This window comes from Melopsittacus undulatus, chromosome 7 (genome assembly GCF_012275295.1).
Source record: "Melopsittacus undulatus isolate bMelUnd1 chromosome 7, bMelUnd1.mat.Z, whole genome shotgun sequence".
In the NCBI taxonomy this organism is placed as follows: domain Eukaryota; kingdom Metazoa; phylum Chordata; class Aves; order Psittaciformes; family Psittaculidae; genus Melopsittacus; species Melopsittacus undulatus.
The window spans coordinates 71,831,214-71,855,383 of NC_047533.1; the positions used below are offsets into that span (position 1 = coordinate 71,831,214).

General features: G+C 42.3%; 1 protein-coding gene across 1 annotated transcript in view; it reads left to right on the plus strand.

Moving 5' to 3' along the window:
- The window catches only part of MOB1B (MOB kinase activator 1B), a 38,990-nt gene extending 15,472 nt beyond the window's left edge, over positions 1 to 23,518 (plus strand). Inside the window, exons 2-6 of the mRNA XM_034064600.1 lie at positions 5,647 to 5,813; positions 9,843 to 9,936; positions 15,375 to 15,508; positions 17,536 to 17,699; positions 18,278 to 23,518. Of these exons, the coding sequence (XP_033920491.1) occupies positions 5,647 to 5,813; positions 9,843 to 9,936; positions 15,375 to 15,508; positions 17,536 to 17,699; positions 18,278 to 18,355 (637 nt within the window). The 3' untranslated portion in view covers positions 18,356 to 23,518. The remainder of the gene's footprint in view (positions 1 to 5,646; positions 5,814 to 9,842; positions 9,937 to 15,374; positions 15,509 to 17,535; positions 17,700 to 18,277) is intronic.
- Positions 23,519 to 24,170: the final 652 nt, after the last annotated feature.

A 24,170-nucleotide genomic window follows, 5' to 3' on the forward strand; every position in this document is an offset into this window, starting at 1 on the left:
TGTTTGCTTTTCTGGAATTTGGTTCTGGCCTTCCAGCATTTCTGTGTCTCAGGGTTTAAAAAGAGGAGCAGCAGGAGAAAGACGAGGTACAGAACTAAAACATAGGACTTCTCTGATAAATCTACTCCTTGGCCTTTGGCAATGAGGCGCTGCCTTTGTTTCCCTGTAGCTAACAGGTTCCTGATGATGCCGACTTCAAAGATAGGTTGTGAGGATTAATTAATGCTTGCAAAGGCCTTTGAAGATGAAAAAGCAGGGGTTGAAAGATGAAAGTTTCCATGCCCCAAGTGAATGTTCTGCATACTGTCTTGAGTTCATCTCTTTGAGAATCTCTTGAGCACTTCCAAATATTTCAGTTGGAGTGTGGTAGTGAAAGAAAGGTGATATCCCATAGCCTCAGTGTTATACGCCAGTTAGGAGAATATAGGTGACAGTGCCACTGCAGCATTTTCTGTCCTTTCCAGCATTTGATAAAACTGTCCAGTGATGAGCCCTGTAAGAAATGGTTGATGGGAATTGTAGCGGTGTCTTCTTGAGCCTACAGGTAGCCTGAAGCAGGTTGGAGGAGCAGTGTTCTCTGTACCTTCCATGGAAGTTGAGTGCTTGTGGTACTGTAAAATAATGTCTTTAAATTTCTTGTAAAACACGTCAGTTTGGTGTGTGATGTGCAACTCCATGTGCAGGGAAAAAAAAGGCTTTCAGAGATGCTCCTGTCTTCTCCAGGGTGGCTTCTCTTCTCCGTCTTCCGTTTTGCCAATGGCGTAGTAATCACATACTGTCTTAAGTACTGCATTAATTTAAGGTGCTGTAATGAATTGTTAGTGAATTACGGGATAACTTGGTCTGGTTTTCTTCCCTCAAGAGAAATCTGAGGAAGACCTTGGAGCACTTTGGGTATTTCAGTGGTTTAGGCTGTGGTGCTGCTGTAGAAGGAATAGGATTGGCAGCCTGGGTGGAGGCAGGATTTGGGCTTTGATCTGCATCCGTATGGTTGATTGCGAAGCATGCTTGGTGTATTTGCTTGTCAGCTTGAGCAGTGCTAGACACAACAGTAAGTAAGAGCTTGAGGTTCTGTGGTAAGAACAAGCTGTAAAGCCTTAAGTGCTAGGCATGAGGAGCCTAAACTTTTTAGACTTCACAGACTTTGCAGAAATACCTAAAAGCTCCATTAAGAGACTTGAGCACACAGTTGGGGATGAGTTGGTTTAAGCCAGGGTGTCCAAGATGCTTCTCCTAGGAACACGAAGGTTTAAGTGGCACCTTTCCCGCAATTAACAAGAAGTGTATAAAGAATTTAAACTGGATATTTAATGGCTTTGATTGTAAAGGATTTTCCAAGGCTGTGTTTGAAACTGAAGCGGACTGCTGAGGAGGACACCTGAAAAGCTGCCTTTGTTCTGGAAACACCATCTTGCTAACCTAAGACAGAGCAGCCTGCAGAATGCACATCATTGATAACCCTCCCTGTCAGCAGATGACAAGATAAAACTACAGCTTCGGAGGAAGTGTTGTGTTCTTGCTTACAAGCAAGTTGTGACGTCTGTGTGAAGCCAAGCAGTGTGTGGGCTTGTGGCTCGGAGGTGTGGCTTCTGTGCCAGCCTCTGTGGTTGTCCTGACACAGGGAGTCAATCACTTCAAACACGTTTCCTGATTTAGTGCTAGGTCAGACTGCATCTGGCACTGCTGTAGCTGCACTTACCTATAAAAATAGAAGGGCATAATTTGCTAGAAATGGTGGATGTGGGAGTGAAGGGAGCAAAATGTCCTTGGAATTGCAAGAATCTTTTGAGAAGCCGGTTGTTCTTGGCAGGCTAGAAACTGGTAGTGACAAATAGTGGAGGTGATGCATCATGTTCCCCGATTTATGACCTGTTTATGGCCAAGACAAATAGGGTCTTCAGTGTGGTATTTCTGAGGGTTTCTTTGTCCCGGTTTGCTTCTGCATTAATGTGATATTTCAGAACTGAGGAAGGATTGAAATAACTAACTGGGAAAGAAAGGCAGCAGAGCAGGTGCTGCACGCAAGCTTGGAGCATTTCAGAGTCGTGAGAGAAAAAGGACACAGATACAGCTAATTCTGTTATGGAATGTAGGTGAAAATTAAGTGTCACACTTAATCAAGACATCTCTTTAAAGTTAACTCCTTTCACTGAATGCTCAAGGAGTTGAGGAAATAGACTTGGAACAAGAAGACTTAAATCAGTCACATGAAACATATTTGCATAATAGGGGGGGAAAAGGCATTATTTATATATTTTGTGTTTTTTAAGATACCTTCAGCTCAGCACTGGGAATCCTACTGTAGGATAGCAGGAATAAGATGCTGCTGTGGGCAGGGTTTTGGGAGGAAGCAGGACTACTTAATAAAATAACCATTTGAAAGGTTAGGTAACTGATAGTGCTAAGTTGTTAAAAAATGATGGTGGGTTTTGGTTAAAGAATAGGAGAGTTTATGAACTAGTAAGGTAGTTGAAATAATGTTTGCAGCAACATTTACAAGTAGACTTCCCAGGAGCAAGCGTATCCTGTAAGGGTTTTCTCTTAGAGAAGTTGTATTAGGTTGTTGAGTCCCAGAGCTTTTGTTTGTATCAAGCAATGTATGGCAGTGCACGCCGTTAACCAGCTTTACATACGGTGAACTGCATAAATGCATGGAATTCTCATAAGTTATTGCCAAAATTGCAGGTATTTCCATAGCACGAGACAATAAATGCAGCCTACGTTTATCCTAATTGCATTTCCTTTTGGATGCTTGCCTGCCTTTCGCATGAGAGCTTTTCCTGCTGTTTTAGGATGGCCATGCTGGATTTGAGACATAGTGATCAGAGAAGTAGTGAAGGCAGATATGAAATGACTTATTTAAAATGGTTGATGAGAGCAACTCATTGTGTATGCTGTTGTTACAGCTTTTGCCAGGTTATGGGAAGAAACCAGTGATTCTGGAAAGGGGTAGCGGGGATTAAGTGGCAAGTGTTCCCTGTATCTGTGTAGAGCTTTCTCCATCAGCTTGGGGAGCTGCACATGCCCAGCAGTAGTTTGTATAATGAGCTTGCAGACTTTGCATGGGGCAGCTTCACCAGACCAGTTACAGCAGTGAAGTTTTTCATTCTTGATCACTGTATGAAAATGATAGTGCTGCAGAAGAGAGGCTGATATATATTAAGTTTTGAAACATAGTGAAAGGAGGACTCAGGTTTTAGGAACTGGGGGTTCTATGTAAGCAGCAAGGAAGGATCTCTTACTTTCTTATTCCTGATAAATGAATGTCTTGAGTTTGGAGTGAGGGTAAGTCTGTGTAAACCTTTGGTTTGCTTTTTATGAAAGTATTAGGAGTTGTTTTCCCCATTGTCTAGTTAGAAAGGTAGGAAGCGCTGTGCTTGTGCTTAGCATGTGCTGGTTTTCTTCTGCCTACATTGATACATGTGGAAAGGTAACGGTACCAGTCTCTCTTGCTCTTCAGTTGCTGTGAATATTACCTTGTGCCAGTCCTGTCTGTGCGATCATACACTAAGGCAGTTGGCAGATGTTTAGATTTGTATTAGATACATGTTGGCATTGTGGCTATGAAGTGGATATATTCCCAAAGATAAAGATTTGTGTCTCTTAAGGAGTCAGTTGAAAGATCTGGAGTGTTTTTTTGCTTGGTGGAGTTCCTTTTTTGGTTGCATTCTCCTCAGAGCTGGTTTGAACCTGGCCTGGCAGCAAATGCAGGTGGCTGGAGGGGTGGGAAGTGAAGGGAATTCCCTGAGCCATAGAAGCTTCATACTCCCACTTGGAGGCAATTATTTAAGATTTGGATCTGGTATCTTCGTGTAGGGTGAAATGCAAATGACTGGGTGCATGTTAGCAAGGTCCTGTAACAGAATATATATGGGAACCATATGTTTCCTCTTCCGACTTTGGGCTCATAGTTGTATTTAGTAGCTGACTGCATTAGTATTGTTCTGGGGTCTGTGTGAATGTATGTGGCCTGTTGTACTCTACCATTCCTTGATCCCTGTTAGTCCAGCCAAGGGCTTCCTTATCAGTTTAGAAAACAGCAGGAAACTGGAGGCTGGAAGGGGGAGGAAGCTGCTGCAGTCAGGGTAGCACCAGGACTGTGTAAATCTTCAACCAAATGGACTTGTAGGATCTCTTCAATTTCCAAAGAGGCAACTGCAAAGATGCTGTTGCCTGGCAAAAAGGAGTTGTTACCTGGCCAAAGCTCATTACTCTATCTCCAGTTTCAGTATGTTTTCTTCTTTTGTTAAGGTCTAAACTGAACTTGATGAGCTCTTGGGCAGTTTTGTCACATGTTGGCAAATGAGATGTTGGCAATCCCGTCATGTATTTTGGAAAGAACAGTTTTTGTTGCGTTCTTTGTTACACTGTGTCTCTGCTGGAGCTGTTTGTGTCCAGGAGTCTAGAAACAAGAGATCATCATGAATTTTCTGTTGATGGCTGTAATGTGGCGTGGTGGGGGGAATGAAGTTTCTTGAAGTGCTTCTGTGTGACAGCATAGCTATGCTATCATTGTCCAATGAGAAGGTACAACCGTCATGTGTTCAGCATGTGGTTTAAGTGTTTAGTGAGCTGGAGCTAATAAAAATTTCTGTTTGGTCCTGTAGAGAGATGGTGAAAAATGTCCAAGTCTTTTATATAAAGAAATGAGAACTGGATAATACTTGCCATGAAAATTCTGCTGTTTGGGTTTCCTAGCTTTCCACTTTCTTCATTGGAATTCGGAGCTCAGTTTTCCTTTTCTGACTGTAATCTTCTCAGCTCATACACTAAACCACTCAAAAATACTGGCTGATTTGACACTTGTTTGCAAATAGGTAATTTTACACGTGTTTCTGGTATGTGAAGGGGTGATGTACATCCAGGCTTGCTGCCACCACGTAAAATGTGGAAATGTACCAGCAACAGCTAAAGTGTTAATGTATTTGTGAGCAACTGTGTTTTGAAAACCAAGTTTGTAAACAGTACCAGATAGTGGAAAAGTTACTTTACTTTGATAGGTAAGATAATATTCTGGATCAGCTAGGCCTGCAGAAAGTATGCTTTCCTAAATACTAGCAGCTTGGGTTTGAGGGGTTAATAGTAATTACTTATCATACCTCATTTGGAAAGTCAGAGCTCTGAACAGGCCCCTACCTCCTTACTACACTTTTGTAGGTGTGATGACATTTCATGTCTGATGAAGGTGGATGTTAGAACATGGGGTTTTCTGTTAAATAGTGTGTTTCATTTACCAGGGTAAGCCTCCTGAGTGTTCAGAGTAAAGAAGGTTTCTGTTTGGCTTGGGTGCTATCCTTGATAAGCAGCTGTCCAAATTCTGGGGAAGGAAATATCTCTGGTCTCACCTTCCCCATGATCCAGTTTGCCCAGAGAGGGAAGGGAGCCTGAGCATTCCCACTTGCCTGGCTGGTTTAACAGCAGAGTGAGCAGGTGAGAGGGCAGGGCAGTGGAGAATCATGTAACTGTTTAAAACAAGTCAAAGCACCTGTACTTTTGCATCCCAGTCTGTGTCAAATATCCTTTTTCCACATGAAAATACGGGATTGGGAAAGTGTTTAATGTTAATCCTGTGATTATGCTTGCCTTGTTTGCTTCTTTCTTTTTCCCTTTCCATGAGTTCTCTGAATATCTCCTCTTCTAACACAGTGGGAGTCGCTCTTCCAAAACCTTCAAACCAAAGAAGAATATTCCAGAGGGGTCTCACCAGTACGAGCTGCTAAAGCATGCAGAAGCTACGTTGGGAAGTGGTAATCTCCGGATGGCCGTTATGCTTCCAGAGGGTGAAGACTTAAATGAATGGGTTGCAGTGAACAGTAAGTGGGCTCATTTTTTCTTAATAGGGAGTGTTGAATATGGGTAGACACTTGTGGGGGGACACCTCTGTACTCCTTTCTAGTAGGGTGTCATCTTCTAGCCTGTGTGCACCACTTGCTGTCATTGGGAGAGGCGAATGTAGTACTGGGAAGAGCTGACAGATGCAGTGTGTCTCCCAGAGACAAAATGCTCTTAATCTCCTTGTGTAAAAAATACGTTCCTGTTAACAAAATAATTCTTCCTCTTAGTGCTTAAACTCTGAGCACTTGATTGCAAACAAGTGCTGAAGTGGAAATTTCACTGCTGTTTTGAGAAAGTAACCTGTCGGTGCCATCTTAATATGTTTAATCTAGCTCTTCTCCAGCTGGGGTTCTTACCCAATTGTTTAGTCAACCCTCTCTGAGCTAAGCATAAACCCTTAATTTAGTTAAGCACGAAGACCTTAAATGATGCTGAAGACTACGGTCGTGTGTATGGCCTGACTTTCCTTTTGACTATAACAAACCCAGAGATCTGGCTTTACAATGCTCCTAGCATTAGTTCCTTCCTTGTTTTTCTACCAAGTTGTGAGCCTTTGCTCTGGTAAGTGTCTGATGTCATTATTTTTGCTTCCTCTAAAGCTGTTTATCCTAACCCTGTGCTTCACGCTAGGCCAGGACAGACAATGAGGCCCAAATTAGTGTTTTCTGATTGCCTGACCATGTTTCCTCCTTCCTCTCCCTGCTGCGTGAATTTGCTGCCTGCCTTCCGCTCTTAAAGAGTGGATTAACCCAAGTTCTGTCATGCTCTGTAGCCTATGTGGAGTTCTGGCTGCTAGACTCTGTGCCCTCTCTGGTTATTTCGTTATCTTTCAGGTCTTTGGCTTGGCCTGTTTCTGTGATTGCACAGTATTGATTGTGCATTGCAATGCAGGATAAATTATGCTCAAGAGAAATGTCTTCTAATTGTGGTTCTGTTTCCTCTTGCTCTTTGACATGTTCAGGAAGTGAAACTGCCATACTCATTTCAACCTTCAGTTCTGAATGAGCCACACAGTGCTCTGGTATATGACCTGCTACTGCTTCCAGGGAATGATGAAATTGCTGACACCATTCTTTACAAAAGTCTATTCATATGGTGTTGCAAAATTGTCTAGAAAAAAAAAACCCATCCCATTTTTCTGAGTAAGCATTACTAAAGAGGTTCTGATATTGTTGGCATTCTTCCCATTTGGTGCTTTCTTCACTCCCTGCCTGTCTCTTCTTCTCTGTCTGTGGCAGTGGCATTTTTCCCTTCCCAAATGACTTAACTGCTAAATGAGCTGGATGACAAAAAGAGTGGGAGCTGCCTTTGGGTAACAGCTGCATTCTGTGATGAAATGGTCCTTGGTTGTGCCTTCTTGCAGCAGAGTTCTGATGTTGTTGGTGTGGTGTTTTTTTTTTATGCAAGTGATTAACTGATTACATTCTCCATTCATTTACAGCATCCCTCTACCACACCTAGTACCAGCTAATGGTAGCAGTGAGCTGTTGATTGAGATATCTAATACAGAAATAAAATGTGGGACTGAATGTCATTGGGTTTGACCTTTGCAACAGTGAAAGCACAGGAAAGCATGGCTCTGCTCCTCTGCTTGTTGCTCAGCTCTTAGCCTTACTCATGTTTTCTGGCAGTGAGTTGGTGTACATGTAGATTTTTGAAATAAGTTAAAAAACCATAAAGGTAAAAAGTCTATAATCAGTTTGGTTTGAGTTTAATTTGAAATCTCCTTGATTTGAAAATACCAAAAATTTAATTAGGTAAGTACATCCTGCCCATATCTTTATAATAGAACACCAGGCAGTGTGCATGAAAATAGGAAATGAAAATAGGCAGAGACACTGTACAGCTTTACACATGCTGGAAAGGGGGTTCTTGGTTTTTCTTGGTTGTTGCAAACTGCTGGCTGTTGGTGGTGGATGGGTGGTGTGTCTCCTGGCCTTTTGAGACTTGGAGTGTGGGATTTGCAACAGTCAGTCATCTTGTGGACGTCTGTGTGGGTTTTGGGAACACGCTTGCCTGAAGCAAACGTTGGTCTGTGGTTTCCACTGGGAGCAGGGAATGGAAAATTAATTACCAGTTCTTGCGTACGCTTAAGGAACAAGGGCTGTCTATAACCACTTCTTCCTGTCTTTGGTAGCGTTAACTGCCTCCTCCCTCTGCCCAAACAAGCTGTAGGGGTCCTCCTGGCCCTCTGTAACTGCTGTCTACCTTTCCCAATGTTGTTTTGCTGTTTTCTGCTTTAGCTGTGCTGGGGGGGAGGAAAAGCACCCAGATTTTGTTGCTAGAGATGAGCTGTGCTAGGAGCATGCTGTACCAACTTTTATTTGCTTCCCTTTTTTAATACTGGGAAGTGACATGACACAGTTGTAGCTCGTATCATGCATCTGCTGGACAGTAGCTGTAACTTGCTACCATGATGTTCATGTAATCTTTGAAGTTTAAGGAGCTGTAGTATTTAACACTTGCTTTCCTTCAGCCATCAGTTCCTTTCACAGTACCTGTTATCTGCTAGTTCTTACATTTGGGATGCCAGTTTCCATCTCACTACAGCAAACCTGTATGTCTCTGTAACAGAGTTAAGCAAAGAATGCAAATTTGGATAGGCAGGCACAATACTTTTAGTAGCAGAAGCGATGTAGCCTGGACTGGGCACTGAGGCATTAAATCTTTATCTGTATTATACATGTGGTTCCTTTCAGGGTAAAGCTGTGTCAGCTGAATTTGCAAAGCACTGTGGTTAAATAGAAGGAGTGGAGCTCCACCACACTTGATTTGGGTTTTTATATGATTGCTGAGTATCATCCATGCATCAGAACGGACACATAAGGACACCAAAACTAGTCCCACAAGTCTTGGGTTCCTGTAGGCTTGTATTACATGGGTTCATCCTAAAGCTGAATTTACAATTTCCATTGTCTGAAAGACATTTTGGAAAAACAAACATATATTGATGCTATGGTAACATGCTGTGCTCCCCAAAAGATACAAGGGCAGGGGACATTAGTTGAGGGGAGATAAAGTGCATTTTATAAATGATTACAATGTCCACAATTCTGAAGAGCAGGACTGCTGTTAGGTTACTGAAGAAGAGCCTTGCTTCCTAAGAGTACCAAGGAATCAAGCACCTCTTTAAAGTAGTAAGAGCTATGGGAATATTTAGATACGATGAGTTCTAGTCTTTTGGGAATTCAACTGTAGACCATTTAAAAGCAAAGTTTTGGCTAAGAGAACTGCTTTCTCAAGCATGTAACAAAACTGAAGCAATAACCAGTCCTCCCCAGAAGACCTCCCATACGTGTAGTGTTTGACCATGACTAAGAGAGGGTGGATTTAGATTAGACATGAGGAAGAAGTTCTTCCCTGTGAGGGTGCTGAGGCGCTGGCACAGGGTGTCCAGGGAAGCTGTGGCTGCCCCATCCCTGGCAGTGCTCAAGGCCAGGTTGGACACAGGGGCTTGGAGCAACCTGGTCTAGTGGAAGGTGTCCCTGCCCTTAGCAGCCGTTTGGAACTGGATAAGCTTTAAGGTCCCTTTCACCCCAAACAAGTCTGTGATTCTATGAAATGTTCTATGAAAAGACAGTCTCTTGGAATACAAAGCCTGAGGGGAAGTCAGTGTCAGCTAATGAGTAACAGCTCTCTTTTGCTGGAAACTTTACACTGAAAGTCTCGGTTTTATTCCAGACTAACCAGTAGAATTTGGGATTCTAATAAACTGCACCAAACTTTCAGAAAAGCAAAAAACTCTGCTTTCTCTTTCCCTTTTCTTCTTTTAAAGGAAGATTTTGCAGCAGTGAACAATTGAATAGTCATTGCTGGAGGGTGGTGTAGGACATTGGTGGTTGTATTCTGCATCTCCTTTATGGTACTTCTTAAAAAGTGGTACCAGTGAAGTGGTAACAGTGAAGCATTCCAGGACCCTCTGAGCAATGTGTGCTGTTAAGGCTGCAGGAAGCTGGTGTTGCTGTTAAAGTGCAGATTGTTAACTGATGGTTTAAATGCTTTTACAGCTGTCGACTTCTTCAACCAGATCAATATGCTGTACGGAACCATTACAGACTTCTGCACGGAGGAGAGCTGCCCTGTGATGTCTGCTGGCCCAAAGTAAGGTCTTTTTTCATGTGTTATTGAGAAAATGCATTTTTTAACATTATTTTTGCATTTGAGAGCTCGATACTACCTCAGCCAAGTGCCAGAGATCAGGTAACTTCTGTGGGTGGAAAGGGTGTCCTCTTGGAGTACTGTATACAGTTCTGGTGTCCCCAGTGTGAAAAGGACATGGAGCTGTTGGAGCAAGTCCAGAGGAGGGCCATGAGGATGAGGGGGCTGGAACACCTCCTGTATGAAGATAGGCTGAGAAAGTCTTCCTGGAGAAGGCTGCGTGGAGACCTCATAGCAGCCTTCCAGTATCTGAAGGGGGCCTACAAAGATGCTGGAGAGGGGCTCTTCATCAGGGACTGTAGTGACAGGACAAGGGGTAATGGGTTTAAACTTAAACAAGAGTTCAAGGTATGTGTAGGAAAGAAGTTCTTTATTGTGAGGGTGGTGAGGCAGTGGAACAGATTGCCCCATCCCTTGCAGTGTTCAAGTCCAGGCTGGACATGGCTTTGAGCAACCTGGTCTAGTGGAAGGTGTCTCTGCCCATGGCAGGGGGGTTGGAACTGGATGATCTTAAGGTCCTTTCCAACCCAAACCAGTCTGTGATTCTGTGATTCCTGTTACCCATGAAGGGATGAGAAATTGGAACCATTAAGGGAATGGGGAATGAAAAGGTGGGTTTTTTTAAGGTAGGGGTTTTTTGTTTGTTTTTCTTAGTCCTGGAAAGTAAAGTCATTATCAAACTATTTTTTGCCTTTATTTTTTTTCTGAAATGTTAATGAAGGCTTTTTAATTAAAGATCTGAAGTTTTTATTGGCAAACATTCACTTCGGGATTACCAAAATATTTCCTTTAGGTGTTTTGAGTAGGTATTGTAGAAATAAATCGGCTACAGATTTTAGTAGTCTGGATAAGAATCCCCTACCCTGTTCCTCAGTGAGGTTTCACTTCTTTGATTCTTGCTTATGCTTTTGTACAGATGTCCAACATGTCTGTTTTTTATTGCTCTCCAGCTGCTTAAGTATCTTCCAGATGAAAATACCTGCATTTCTCAGTGAGTGGCAAGGGAGGGCGCTGCTTCCTTTCAAATGAACAAAAGCAAAACCAAGTCCTCTACTTCCTCCTCCTGTTATTGTGTGAAGCCAGGAATTGCTGGTGGAGAGCTGAGGATGGACCGAGGCTGCTGCTGGGAAGGCAAGATGGAGAGGGCAGGAGCTCTTCTAGTTGGAAACAGCTTGATGGACCAGGAAAGGCTTTGGCACTACAGTCCTGAACTAAAAACGGATGATGCCAAATGCCAAACCAGTGTAGGCAGGCAGACATGCTGCTGCAACATGGGAAGGGGTGAAGTACCAAAGGGAGAGCAAGTTCACCAGTATGCAAAAGAACTTGTGCAATACCATAGCCTATTGTCTGCTTTGTGCTTTGGCGTGCAGAGCAGACTCTTCAGTTGTTAGATAAGAGCATGAAAATATTTCTTTGCTTTATTGTTTGCCTGCTGAGAAGCAGTTATTTAGGGGTGGAGGTTAATTATTAAAGGTTTAGGTGGCTGGTTGCCAGGCTAAAGAATTTCTCTCCAAGGAGACTGATAACCATTGCCAGAAATATATGACTTACTCAAATAGTTATGAAGCAGGGTAGCAAAGAGATGCTTGCTGCTTGAAGTTGCGTTCTGACAAGATTTTTATTAGGTGATCTCGTTCTTTAGTTGGAGTGAGAGTGGTTTGCTTTTGCTTATAACATTGTTTTCAGGGAAGTACTGCTGGAGAACCTGTCAGCATGAAAGCACTGAGATTTATGGGGTTTTTCTTCTGGTTCTTACACCTGTGGCCTGTTCTCTTCTAGCTCAATTTATGTTCCTTGAAGAGACATTGAGACTTAGGTACTCATTAGTGCTTCTAGGCTGAAGGTTGCTATCTGCTCACGTCCATGGCTCCATTTTCATCCCTTTCAGAGAAAGGGTATGAGTTAACTGAAACGACTTAAATGGGGTTGTTTGGAACAGATAAGGTGGCCACAGCGTGAGTAGCTGGGGAGAACCAAAACAGCAAGCATTCTGTGGCTTTAAAGTCTGATTTTTGTGTTCCATTGGGGAAATATTTATGTCTGATGTCTTCAGAAAGGGTTGTAAGGTGCTTGTGCATTCAGAGGTAACTGTTCAAAGTTGTGGCTCAGTCACAATTTTCAAGGTACAACTGACAAACTCTATCAGTCTATGGAGAAGTTAAATCAGATGTCTGAAGTGAGAGGATAACAGAGTGGAAGTGTAATGTTCCTGTATCCATTGCCGGGTGCTGGTGTTTTGTCTTCAAAATCCCTTTAAGAGGGACTTGACTGTAGTAAGGAATGCTGACTTAGCATTTATGAGGGGCAGGCCATTGAGTTAGTTCAGGATTGACATAAAGATCAAGAGCAGCTCTCCTCCTGTTGTACAGCTCCTTGTCAAACAATTTGAATAAGTATTGGTTTAATTTGTCCCCAAACGTGATTATTCAGGGTAATGGTCCATTCTTTTCACTTCAGTAAAGAACAACAATTTCTTACCCAATCAAACCTAGTTGGTTTGTGGAATCTTTTCAGTTTATGCTTTTCTTATGTCAGTTGCAGGATCATCATTGGTGCAGCAGCCATGATGGTAAGTTAAGAACCTGCAAAGAAGTATTTAGTTTATTAGCCAGCATTGGGTGATGGGGATATTCTTTATTTTCCTCCCTAGTTACAAGTGTTCAGTAAGAGCCCAAAGGAGGGATGTGGCTACTGCATTTTGCAAAGCTGGATGTCAGAACTGGGACTGTGAGGTGGAGGTGCTGGTCCTGTGCTGGTTTATACATAGGGATATTTTCTAGCTTGAGAAGCACAGTTGGGTTTTCTGTTTATAGATGGCAAATAACTTGTTTGCTAGCATGAGAGAACTCCACCAGAGTCATTGGGAATTCTTAGCTTTTCCCCTGCACGTGCTGGAGTGAACAGTGTATTTCTTTTTCTCTGTCCTTGACACAGTGCTTTGATTGTCCTTAAGAACCTGTTACTGAGCTGTTAGAGGTTTCTACAAATGTATTTTCTATAGGGAGGCTGCCTATCACGATAAAGTTCATTAGTTTCTATCACCAGAACTGTAGGTGTCTGATCGCAAGCTTGAGATAGAAATGTGATTTTTACCCTTCATTTCCTGTAGCAGTTCAGATGATTCCTACCTGGGGGAAATATTTCTCTTTGTGTGGGTTTTTTTTGTTGTTGTTGTTGTTTTGGTGGTTTTTTTGGTTTTGTTATTTTTTTACTTTAGAGCTTCTTAAAGGGTCCTTCTCTGGCATTTCTTCCTGTAAAATATACAGAGTTAAGCCATAGTACTGGGGGTTGGGGAGAGAAGGAGGCTTCTTAGGGATATATGTTATTTGGATGAGATTTTTAGTGTCCAATTTCATTTGTTGTCCTTGTCTCCAGGCCGAAACTGGCACCTCAGCCAGGTGTTGATACCTGTCCTATGTTAATACGACTTAAACCTCAGTGTTAGGTAGTGCTGGGCAGTGAGAAATACTGATTTTTCAGAAATCCAGACATGTTGTGGTCTGCTTAGTGTCTATGGAAATTCTGGATGTGTTTGAGATGCAATGTGAGAATGTTTCCAGAGCCTCTGATTTGTTGCTGTTAGAAAAATGGGATCTTTTTATAACATTGTGTCTAGTGTGCTCATGATCACTTGTGAAATTGTTTATTGTGACAGTGTTCTCCCAGGTACTGTTCTGACAAAACTGAATTTACTAAAACCAGGAGCCAGGTTTACCAGGTAGGGTGAGGTTTTGCATCAGATGAGGTGTGTGATCTTTAAAACAGAACACCTTCTGCACTGTCCACACAGTACTAACTGGACATATCAAGGGAAGGTAGTTGCAGCCCAGACATTGTGGTGTGCTACTGCTGTCCTAAGAAATAGCAATCAAATAGAGCATGAGATGTGAACATTACTAGCTCTGTGAATGGAAAATGGTAAAGAGAGCACATGCTTGACTATTCCAGAGTCATGTCAGTGTTTTGTAAAGGGGTGATATCAGCTTATCTACAGATGGAAGAATTAATCTACAAATCAGTTACTGGCCTGCAACCATCAAGTGAGCCAGTGGTGTAACTTGAAACTGAGATTCCAGTTACTGAGATTCTTCTGAAGCTTGGTTCACTGCATGGTTCAGAAGAACCTGCAAAAGATCTTCAGATGTGAACCTTTCCTAAGGAGGGCTGGTTAGACTAGAAGCTTTCTTCTAACTGTTAACTGAAAGGCATTTTATACCAGCTTCCAGTTGTGCAAGAGTATTCCTAGATATTAACCTACCTCTGAATCTCTTCACTGTCTCTGACACAAGCATAATTTGAGATCTCTGCAAGAACTGATGCAGTTTGGCATTTAGTTATAAAAAAATCTGTAAGAATATTTTGAAATATAAAGAAATCAGGTAAATTGTAGGAGTGTAACGTGCCTGGCTGGTTGGGCATTGCCACTCACTTTGCAGTTCTTCTCTGCCAGTGGAGGTGAAGAGAAGTTCAGTGCTAGGGAGTGGATGAAGTGTCACATTAGAAACCAGTCAGCTGCCTTGACCAATTTGAGCCCTGGAGCTGAGCTTTTGTGTGTGTGAGAATCTCATGTAACCAGTGGGTGTTTCACTTCAACAGGCTGTAATGGTTTTTTCTTAGAGTCATAGAATCAGGTGGTTGGAAAAGACCTTGAAGATCATCAAATCCGACCATTCCCTCAGGACTTCCAAGACCACCACTAGACCATGTCACTGAAGGCCTCATCTACACAGTTGTTGACCACTTGCAGGGATGGTGATTCCACCACTTCCCCGGGCAGCCTGTTCCAATACCTGATTATCCTCTCTGTGAAGAAATTTTTCCTACTATTCAGTCTAAACCTCTCCTGGTGCAACTTGAGGCTGTTACCTATCGCTTGCTACCTGGGAGACAAGACTGACCCCCAAACTACAACCTCCTTTAAGGCAGTTGTAGAGAGTGGTAAGGTCTACCCTGAGCCTCCTCAAGATTCTCAGAGGAGGGGAAGCTTTAAAAAAGACTTAAGTAGTTATTGGCCATTCAGGACTCGGAAACCTACTCATACAGCACCTTTTGGCATACAGGAATGCGGGTTTGACCTTAGGCTGTTATGTGCATATTGGCAGGAGATTTGCACCCAAGGGTGAATGAACTGTGCTGTAAAGGACGAAGTTTTTGAAGGCCTTCACAGACTGGGAAGAGGATCTAGCTAAGGCAGGATTACAGTGGGGAGATAGGGCACAGAGCAGCTGCAGATGGCTTGGGAGCACCTGGACTGCAGTTTCAAGGAAGGGCTGTGGGAGGGTGGGGGGGAATGAGGAGCAGGGAGAACAGCCTTCCAGGCTTCATGTACATGATTTACATGTGTTAAGAAATACCTTGTTGTTGTTGACCCAACCCAGATATGAGTACCACTGGGCAGATGGGACCAACATAAAGAAACCAATTAAGTGCTCTGCACCAAAGTACATTGATTACCTGATGACTTGGGTCCAGGATCAGCTGGATGATGAAACACTATTTCCTTCTAAAATAGGTAAGGTAAATAAGTAATTGAACGCTGTGTTTGGATTACAGTTGTACAAGATTATTCAAGTCTTACAGCATTGAAAGATCTCCTAAATGACTGACAAGTAGAGCAAGTTTAAAAATTTATGTTACATATATAAAAGCACTTTTATCACTAAGGATAGAATTGATATAGTAGTATGTGAACTCTGAACCATATGTTAATACTTACATACATAACATGTTATTAAATATCTATAACAGTTCTCAATGTGGGAAGTGCTGTTTCCATTTAATAAAGCTGTTAATCAAATCTGTTGATTTTACATTTCAAACAGTAGGTTTTTACCTTAGAAATAACTATGTAAGCAGTAATTGGTACAAACTGGCAGCTTTCTAATGCAGAGAAGATGTTTGGTCCTCAGGAAGAACTTCTGCGCTTTACCTCCAAAGAAGCTGAATTGCTTCTTTGATCTTAAGTTAACGATTTATTTTCTTTTCAATTGAAAATGAAAGATGTACATTTTTAAGAGGTTTCTTTCAGAAAAGCAGGAGGAAAATAATGATCTGCCACCAGTTTGGAAACAATAACAAGAATGAAGCCCTGCTTCTAGAGGCATGAAGGACTGTTCTAAAGCTCCTAACTGGCAGGTTTCCAGTGCACCATTATTCTTAGGCTTATGATCATTGTGGAAAAAGGAACAGAGACCTCTTAATTGCTTTTATTTTGTGGAGAGTTTCTGAAGCATTTGACACATTGTCAGTACGCCTCTTCAGAAAAACAGGGTCAGCTGTCATGATCAAGGGGCAATTGTTTTTCCTTGTAGTTAAGCAGAGAAGGCTTTAAGAAGATGCCTTTCTGCACGGACACAATTCAGAAAGAGACTTAAACGCCAACAGTGGGTAACCAACTAAATATGAACTTCCCATGAGATGCAGCAGCTGGTAAAGGAAGTGTAATGTCCACGTAAGCAGCGTAAGCTTAAGTAGGAGTATGAAAATTGTACTGCTAGGGTGTTAAAGTGTTGGTGGGGTAATGATTGGCATAGAGCACCAGCTTGGGCCTGTGGCCTTCAGACAGGACTTCAGCAGTTGGAAAGACTGCAGGAGAACTGAGCTGACAGGGGAAACTGCTCCCTGATGAGAAGCTGGACAGGTTTAATCTTTTTCGATGGATCGTTTTTTAGCCTGTGGATGTGTCAACCCAAGAGATTATTGGTCCCAGGAGCTGGTTGCTGTTTCCTAACCAATTTTAATAAAACTTGTGCACTGACAAAGGTCCTTTTCATAGAGATGACTGAAAAAAGTATGTTTCAGAGTACTTAGGCAGTTACGAAAGCATTCAGTAACCTCTGGCTAAGGGATGGTGGTGAGCAGAGTGGAAACAGGACTCTTTTTCTGGGCACAAGACAGGTGGAAGAGAACCTGTTTTCTGATTCCAGTTCAGCCAAGAGAAGTGTTAAAACTCAGTGGCTGATACCAAAGGTGATTTCAGTTACCAACTCAAAGGTATCTGGTGTCCCTTGGAGTGTATAGCCTGTGGTATCTTGGACACATGCACAGGGCCACTGATGAGGCCGAGAGCCTGCAGTAGGCTTCCCTTTCTCAGCACTGGCACTCAGAGGCCAGGTACATGCATGGAGGGCACCTACAAGCACATTAGATACCTTTGTTTGGGTATCTGAATCCTGCCAGAATGGGAGGAAGATTTTCTCTCAGAGAAGGCTCTTCAGGGAACTCAGCTGAGACATAACAAGGTTTAATAGCTGGGAGCTGAAGCGAGGAGGCTTCGGTGTAGAAACATAGTCAGATTTGTCTTGGTAAAAGTTCAGGAGCTACTGGTTTGCTGAAGGGAGGGAAACCTCCCCCACGGCCTTTCAATGAGCTTGTGGCTGTGCTTCAGCCCAAGTACATGGTGTAATTTACAGGTTAATTGGCGAGTGAAACAGAACAGCCCTTCTTGTGCAAGGCATAGGGTTGGGTTATAGTGGCTTTCAAAAGACATGACCATGGCATGGGCGTTGAAAAATAAGCCATCTGTTTTCTTACTTCTAGGTGTACCATTCCCAAAGAATTTCATGTCAGTGGCAAAGACAATTTTAAAGCGGCTCTTCAGAGTTTATGCTCACATTTATCACCAGCACTTTGATCCAGTGATCCAGCTACAAGAAGAGGCACACCTCAACACTTCTTTCAAGCACTTTATATTTTTTGTTCAGGTACGTGTGGCAGGAGCATTATGGTTACAGGTACATTGTGGAAAAAGTGATGTTCCAAAGTCATGCCCCTTCGGTTTTGTAACAGCTGGTATGTTCGTAGGACAATCAATACCTCCAGGACCCTAAGCTGGTGTCTTACCCCATATTTATGTGTATTTACTGGTAGAAGCTTTCAAGGAATGTAAAAGTTCTCAGTTTCCTGTAAAACTGGATATTGAAAAGTGTTCCCTATCAAATAGTACAGTAGAACAGGAATTCCTAACAAAAGAGGGAGAATGGCATCAGAAGCCAGATTGAAAAGCTACAAAGCTTCAAAGCTACATTTTTCTCTCCCTTTTTTCCCCTTTCCCCCCCTCCCTTTAAAAGAGCATCCTCTTAAATTTCCTTCCTTGAAGTGGGAAAAAAAAAGCTTCAGGCAGTTGAGCACTGCTATTCAGGTAATGGCAGGCAGGCAGAAAATACTGCAGTGCTGAAGCCCGGGCTCTAAAAGCCTCCTACCAAGTAACTTCTGTCTGAATAAGACTTCTCACCAGAGCTGCATGTATAAACCCCTGTCTTTCTTCTCATCCTTGTTGCAGGAATTCAACCTTATTGACAGAAGAGAACTTGCACCTCTTCAAGAACTGATTGAAAAACTCACCTCTAAGGACAGATAAAAGGAAAAGGATTTCTTGAAATCACTTTTTTTTTTAAGCAAGCGTGTGGTATTTGGTTTTTGTTCATTTGTTTTTTTTAAAGAACAAAACAACCCCCTGAGCTGTTACTTCAAACAGCCAAATCCACTTTCTGTGCTTTTCTTAGGGGAAATCTTTTCTCTGTTAGTGACACGTGGTAAACAGCTTTTTTAAAAAAGAATCTTATTTTTCATCATTATTATTCATTGTGGAATTTTAGCAGGTGCTGAGTGTTTGTAAAGGAAATGTGCTTGGTTAGGGGATTGACTCTGCTGGTGGATGGGTTCTGTATTGTGTCAGTGGTAGCCCATTCTTATGAAGTCCCTAAAAGACTTGCTTACATTCTCTAAGTGCCTTGGCAGACTCACTTCTGAGGTGCAAAGCACATACAATACTGAACATTGCTGGAAACAGAAAATACAAACTAACACCCAGGACACTTACTTGTTTTAGGAAAAAATATATATGCTTACACTAAAAAAAAAAGCCATAACTTGCTGAAATCAGTGATCTCCAGCTTTTAATACAAATATCTGTCTTATTTTTTTAGAGATTAATATAAAATTTTTCAGAAGTAGATATTTCTTATAAAGAAAAGCAGTGGTGGAGTTTTGGTTGCTAAAGCAGAGCGATGAAGGTGTGTCAAAATAACAACTTGTGCTTAGCAAGTAGTTACGTGTCTGTTGCCATTGGTTTGGGCTTTTCATAGTTGCTTTTATTTTTTTAACAGGGGAGCATCCACTGGGGTCTGTCACTTTGGTGAAGGTTCCTCGCATTTGCCAAATGAACAGTTAGTTTGCACAAATATAGTTAGGAAAAATAGTTAATATTAAACAAAAAGTGCACTGGGGTAATAGTAAGTAAGATATGGCTTGAAAAATAATTAGTGAAGTAATGATTTTAAGTTAAGAACAAAAAGCCTGGTTTAAGAACAAAAACCTGTCAGTTAAGAATAAAAAGCTCCCTGGGGGAGCTCTGGTGGCCAGTGTTTTCTGTGGTAGATGTTTCTTGGAGGAAATACAATTCCGTGGACCACTTTGGATTTACATTGGCATGATGGTGTTCTCCTCCACTTAAAATTGCAGCCTGTCTCCGAGGAAGAACAGCAGTTGGGAAAAGCAATAGGAATGTACTGGTGAATTGTCAGTGCTTTGTCATTGGTGAAGTGCATCTTCTGGTTCTGAGAAAACCAAATCAAAATGTGGCCTTCCCCCACTCAGTTCATGTCTTTGCCTCTCCAGCCTTATGTTTTCTCAAACCAAATATGGGAACGACCTGGGAGAAGTTGACCTCCAGAATGGTCCGCAGGCAGTGACTTGGGGATTGCTGCTGGAGCTCTATCATCAGTCAGGTTTCTCATTGCAGAAGCCCCTATGAGTAGCTCTTGTTCATTTATATATTGTCTAAGCCATTGTGTTTTGGATTCAAATCTGTGCTAGGTTCTTCAGTGTGCTCTCCAGTGGTACCAGTGGTTGCCAGAGTATGTGAGGTGGTGGTTAATGGTGCCAGGCTTTTGCTAGATTGTGACTACACAAAACACCAGTTTTTGACTTCAGTGACAAAGACCTTAACTGACTGGCATATGCTCGACTGACCTTGAACCTCTAAACTGTACAGGTGGAGCCACAGTTAGCATGTGGGAGAAGCTGAACTTACATTATGTACACCTTTGCTTGACTGAAAATGCTGAATAAAGGGGAAAATACTGTGCAGCAGCCTGCAAAATATGCAAGTGGCCATGAGTACAGCCCTCTGACGAATATCTAAGCACAGTAATAAACATGTACTCATTTGGAGACTAGAATCACTACTTGTGTTAACATGATATATTTCAGAAGGGTATATAATATAAGAACTGTAATATCTTCAACAGTTAAATTCCTGGCCTCCTTAAACTGCTTCCTGGAGAAGCGATTTAATGGTTTGTTACCTCTTCTGTCTCTCTTTTCTTTCCTCCCTGGACAGACATGAGAACAATTGAGAACACCCAGTACAGAGCTAGAAACTGACAGTGTGTGCTTGTTTCACTGCATTCAGGTTTGGCTACACTAATACTAGGCAGCGAGGCTGCTTGCAAACCAGCTGCAGTTCAGCATTTGTCATGAAGACAGCCCTTGGTTTCATTCAGAATGAATCATTCAAGAAGATGTATTGTGTTGGTATTGCCCATTATAATCTCCTCAAAGGACAAGTGAAATGTTCAGTTGTCCTTATGTTTCATTTTTTGATATCATACAGCATTACCAAGTTTTCTTAATATGCAGATGTCAAAGGAAGGAGCTTTTATATGGTGGTTTCCATGAGTGTTCGGGTTGGAGTTACCACAGTCCACACTGAGTTAAGCTGATGATGCAAATACAGCTTTCCCTCAAGTATTTTAACAAACTCCTAATTTGAAAAAGGCTGAGTAAGGTCTTATCCCTTCTCAACCAGTGAGGATCTTGTCTCTCCTGTGTGCAGGACTCCGGTCATGCAGGAAGCTGAATTTAAGAGTGTGCCTCTGTCTGAGGAGTGTCTAATGGCTGAAATTCCCCGGTACAGAGGCATGAAGAGTGCTGCAGATGTAGTTGGATATTAAGAAGTCCTGTAAATTTTCCTATGAAAACTGTTTTGCTGAGTTGAGTCAGTGCTGTTGGAGATGCTGTGTGTACATATTCCCTGTGCTGATAACACATGAAGAGAGCCTTCTGACCCATGCTAGAGCTCAAGTTATCACAGCAAGACACAGGAGAGTGGCAGAAGCCTGCTCCAAGGTGCTAAATAGGAGATAACCTCCATTAGGTTTGAAGCTGTCAAGATGTCTCATTGGTTTGGTGTCATGTACCCACAAGAAACTCGAAAGAAAAAATGCTTATAAGTGTTAGGATTTGCTTGAAGTGATACCAGTGCAGTAGCTCTCATTTTTGGCATACTTCTGCTCTGGAAAGTGGTTTTTTTTCTCTTTTAAATAGCCAGTTGTAGAAATTTAGAGGCATCTGGTGCAGTTCAACCAGTCAGAATTAGAATTCCTTATGCAAAAAATGAGTCTCATGTGGATAGTGTGTTCTTTGGATTTAGTATCTGGCAGTAGAAAACCCTGTTACAGACTAGTTCCTAGGACTGTAATAAAAGCTTGGAGATCATGATTTGCCTGACAGCTGTATGAACACATTGTTTAATTATACAACAACACTTGAAAATGACAATATTGAAGACATGTATGCAGCATTTGGGATTTAGTCTCCTTGTGCTGTTTATATTTGCAGCTTTTTGCTTCAGAAAGGTGTGGGACCAGAAGCTAATGCATGTTTACACTCTTGGAGCAAGGGCACATTGAAATGCTAAACAGAAGTTGCCATGATGTACAGATGGAGTCTGGGTGGAGTGAATGTGTTGATAAAATAGTGCATTTATTGGGGGGAAAGGAGAGAGCACCCTCTTGCCTCCCAAATAAACCCCATAGAAATGAATCCTGAACAAACCCTGTGTCGCTCCAGGCCACGTTAAAGCGGACTGTGGTGTCATCAAACTAAAACTGAGCTTAGCTGTCACTGGGAGTGGAAGGTGCTGGTGGGGTTGAGCCAGGCTGGGCTGCCAGTGCTGCCTGAGGCCTTCCCGTGTAAGCGGGTCCTTAAATCCTATGGCTTGTGGTGGTTTCCAGCCACTGTCATCTTGGAGCACATCAGTGACTTTAGTGGTAACTTCAGGAGGTTCATCTACCTCGAGATGGGATGGGGAAGGCGCTGCCAAGCGGGTCAAGTTGAGCCACCGCTGCCAGTGGTGGCACTGCTGAGGTGGTGTGGATATGTCATGTTCTAGTCTTTCAAGGCAGGGATTCAAGTCAATCATGCACATAGAAAATAAACCCACCATGTTCTGCCGTTGCAGGTAGCTAAATGCTAGAGGAAGGGAGAAAACAGGTTTCCATGGGCAGGTGGCCCATCTGCAAGTATCAAGTTTCTTTTACTGCTTACTATGCAATGTAGAGCTTTGGATTTTTGATTTTACTTTACGTTTGAGAGGAACACTCTCCTTACTCAGTATTTAGGAACTGAATACTCTCCCAGTCTCCCTGACATGCATGTAACAGGTAAGGATACCTATTTGCTGCTATGGACTTTACTTACCTTCCAGATTTATCACCTTCCCTTTATCTGGAACGACCAGACACAGTTTCACTCTAAACACATCCCTTTTGGATAGTTGTTCTTCTCTCACTGCCCTCTCACCCTTCCTACCTGCTGGAGTGCTCTATTACTGTATATAAACCCCCCCCTTTCCACTGGGCTGTTAAAAAGCTGTGGCTCAAACACAGGCTTCTTGCTTTCCTTTCACTGAAAGATTCCCTGTTATGACAGGTCCAGTTTCCTTCACTGCTGATACCAGTTGTTTCTTTCCAAGCTGCACTATTAAAACCACTAGCAGTTTTATGGATGCCCTCATCATACCCTGGATATCTTCTCTTCTAGGATGAGACTAATATTGGTTATTTTAAGTGTTAAATCTTTTGATTTTCCTGCTCTCCAACTCCCTAAAGTGTTCATAGAGTATTGTATTTTTAGGGGAAATTAATTTTTATAGCCACTAAACTATACTCATTATTTTTGTACATTTGCAACTTGGAACATTTTCCAGAGATGTGTTGCTGAGGAAACATTTATTTCCAAGGCTTGTGGTACTACTTGGCTACACTGTGGTGGTGTTATTTAGTACCTAGAGGCACATGTGCCATGCACAAGAGAGGAGAAGGCAATAAAGTGAATGAGGTTTCAATAAAAGGCCGTTTTTGAAGGCAAAAAAGAAATTGGAGATGATGAAAGCAACACTAACCTTTTCTCCTCTTTTAGAATCCTGAAATAGATGGGGTAAAATGTGTTGTAAATTATAGAGTGCAAGATGAGAACCCTTACTGTGAGCTAACCGTGCCAATACCGCTTCCGCTGGTAGTCACTGATCAATATCTTAGTTTTAAATAAGAACAGCTTTTAATTACAAAGGAAACAAATTGAATGTCTGAAAATCTGCGCCATGTTTATTTGAGAGTTGTAAATATTGTATACAGATTGTTGTATGTGATGGGACAGAATATTTAAATCCTAGCTTTTTTTTCAATGACAAGCTGAAGGCTGTTTATAAGAGAAAATAAATAGCTATGTTTGACCATGATTGTCTTGATTTCCTTCTTGAACTTGTTTCTAAAGTATCTTTTCCTTGTAGATAGCCGGTTTTTTTGGTTGGTTTTTTTTTCCTGTATGTTGTCCACGTACAAACATTATTACACCTACAGATCGGATGTTTGTAATTGCGTTGTTTGTATTGTAGGCAAACACCATAGCAATAAACCAGAGACAGTGCCGTGTTTCATGACCCGAAGCAACCCAGTGTGGATGGAGTTGGTCTGGGATACCAGATCATGGGTCTGCCGCGGCTTCACCTCGGCACTGACCCCCGGGGCCATTAGAAAGGTTTGCAATGCACTGACTTAGATCACCCCTTCTCCCCAAATCCAGACTGCTTTTGACCATGCTTTGAAGCACAGGCACTTCATTCTTTCCCCTTCTTTCTTTCTCCCCAAAGCCTCTTACGACCTTGCCAGTCCCAGCACTCCAGGTTTCCTACCCCCATCCGATTCCTGCTGATGCCCGTACCTGTGCTAAGTCACCTCTTGCCAGCACCTGATGAGTGGTTTGTGCCATTGGTTTAGAAAAGGTGGTTGAAAATCTCACAGTTTATGTTAACCCCCATGTCTTGGGGTTGGGGACGTTTGAGGGACCGTGCCAGGAGTGGCTCGTACACAGTTTTACACCAGCGTGTATGC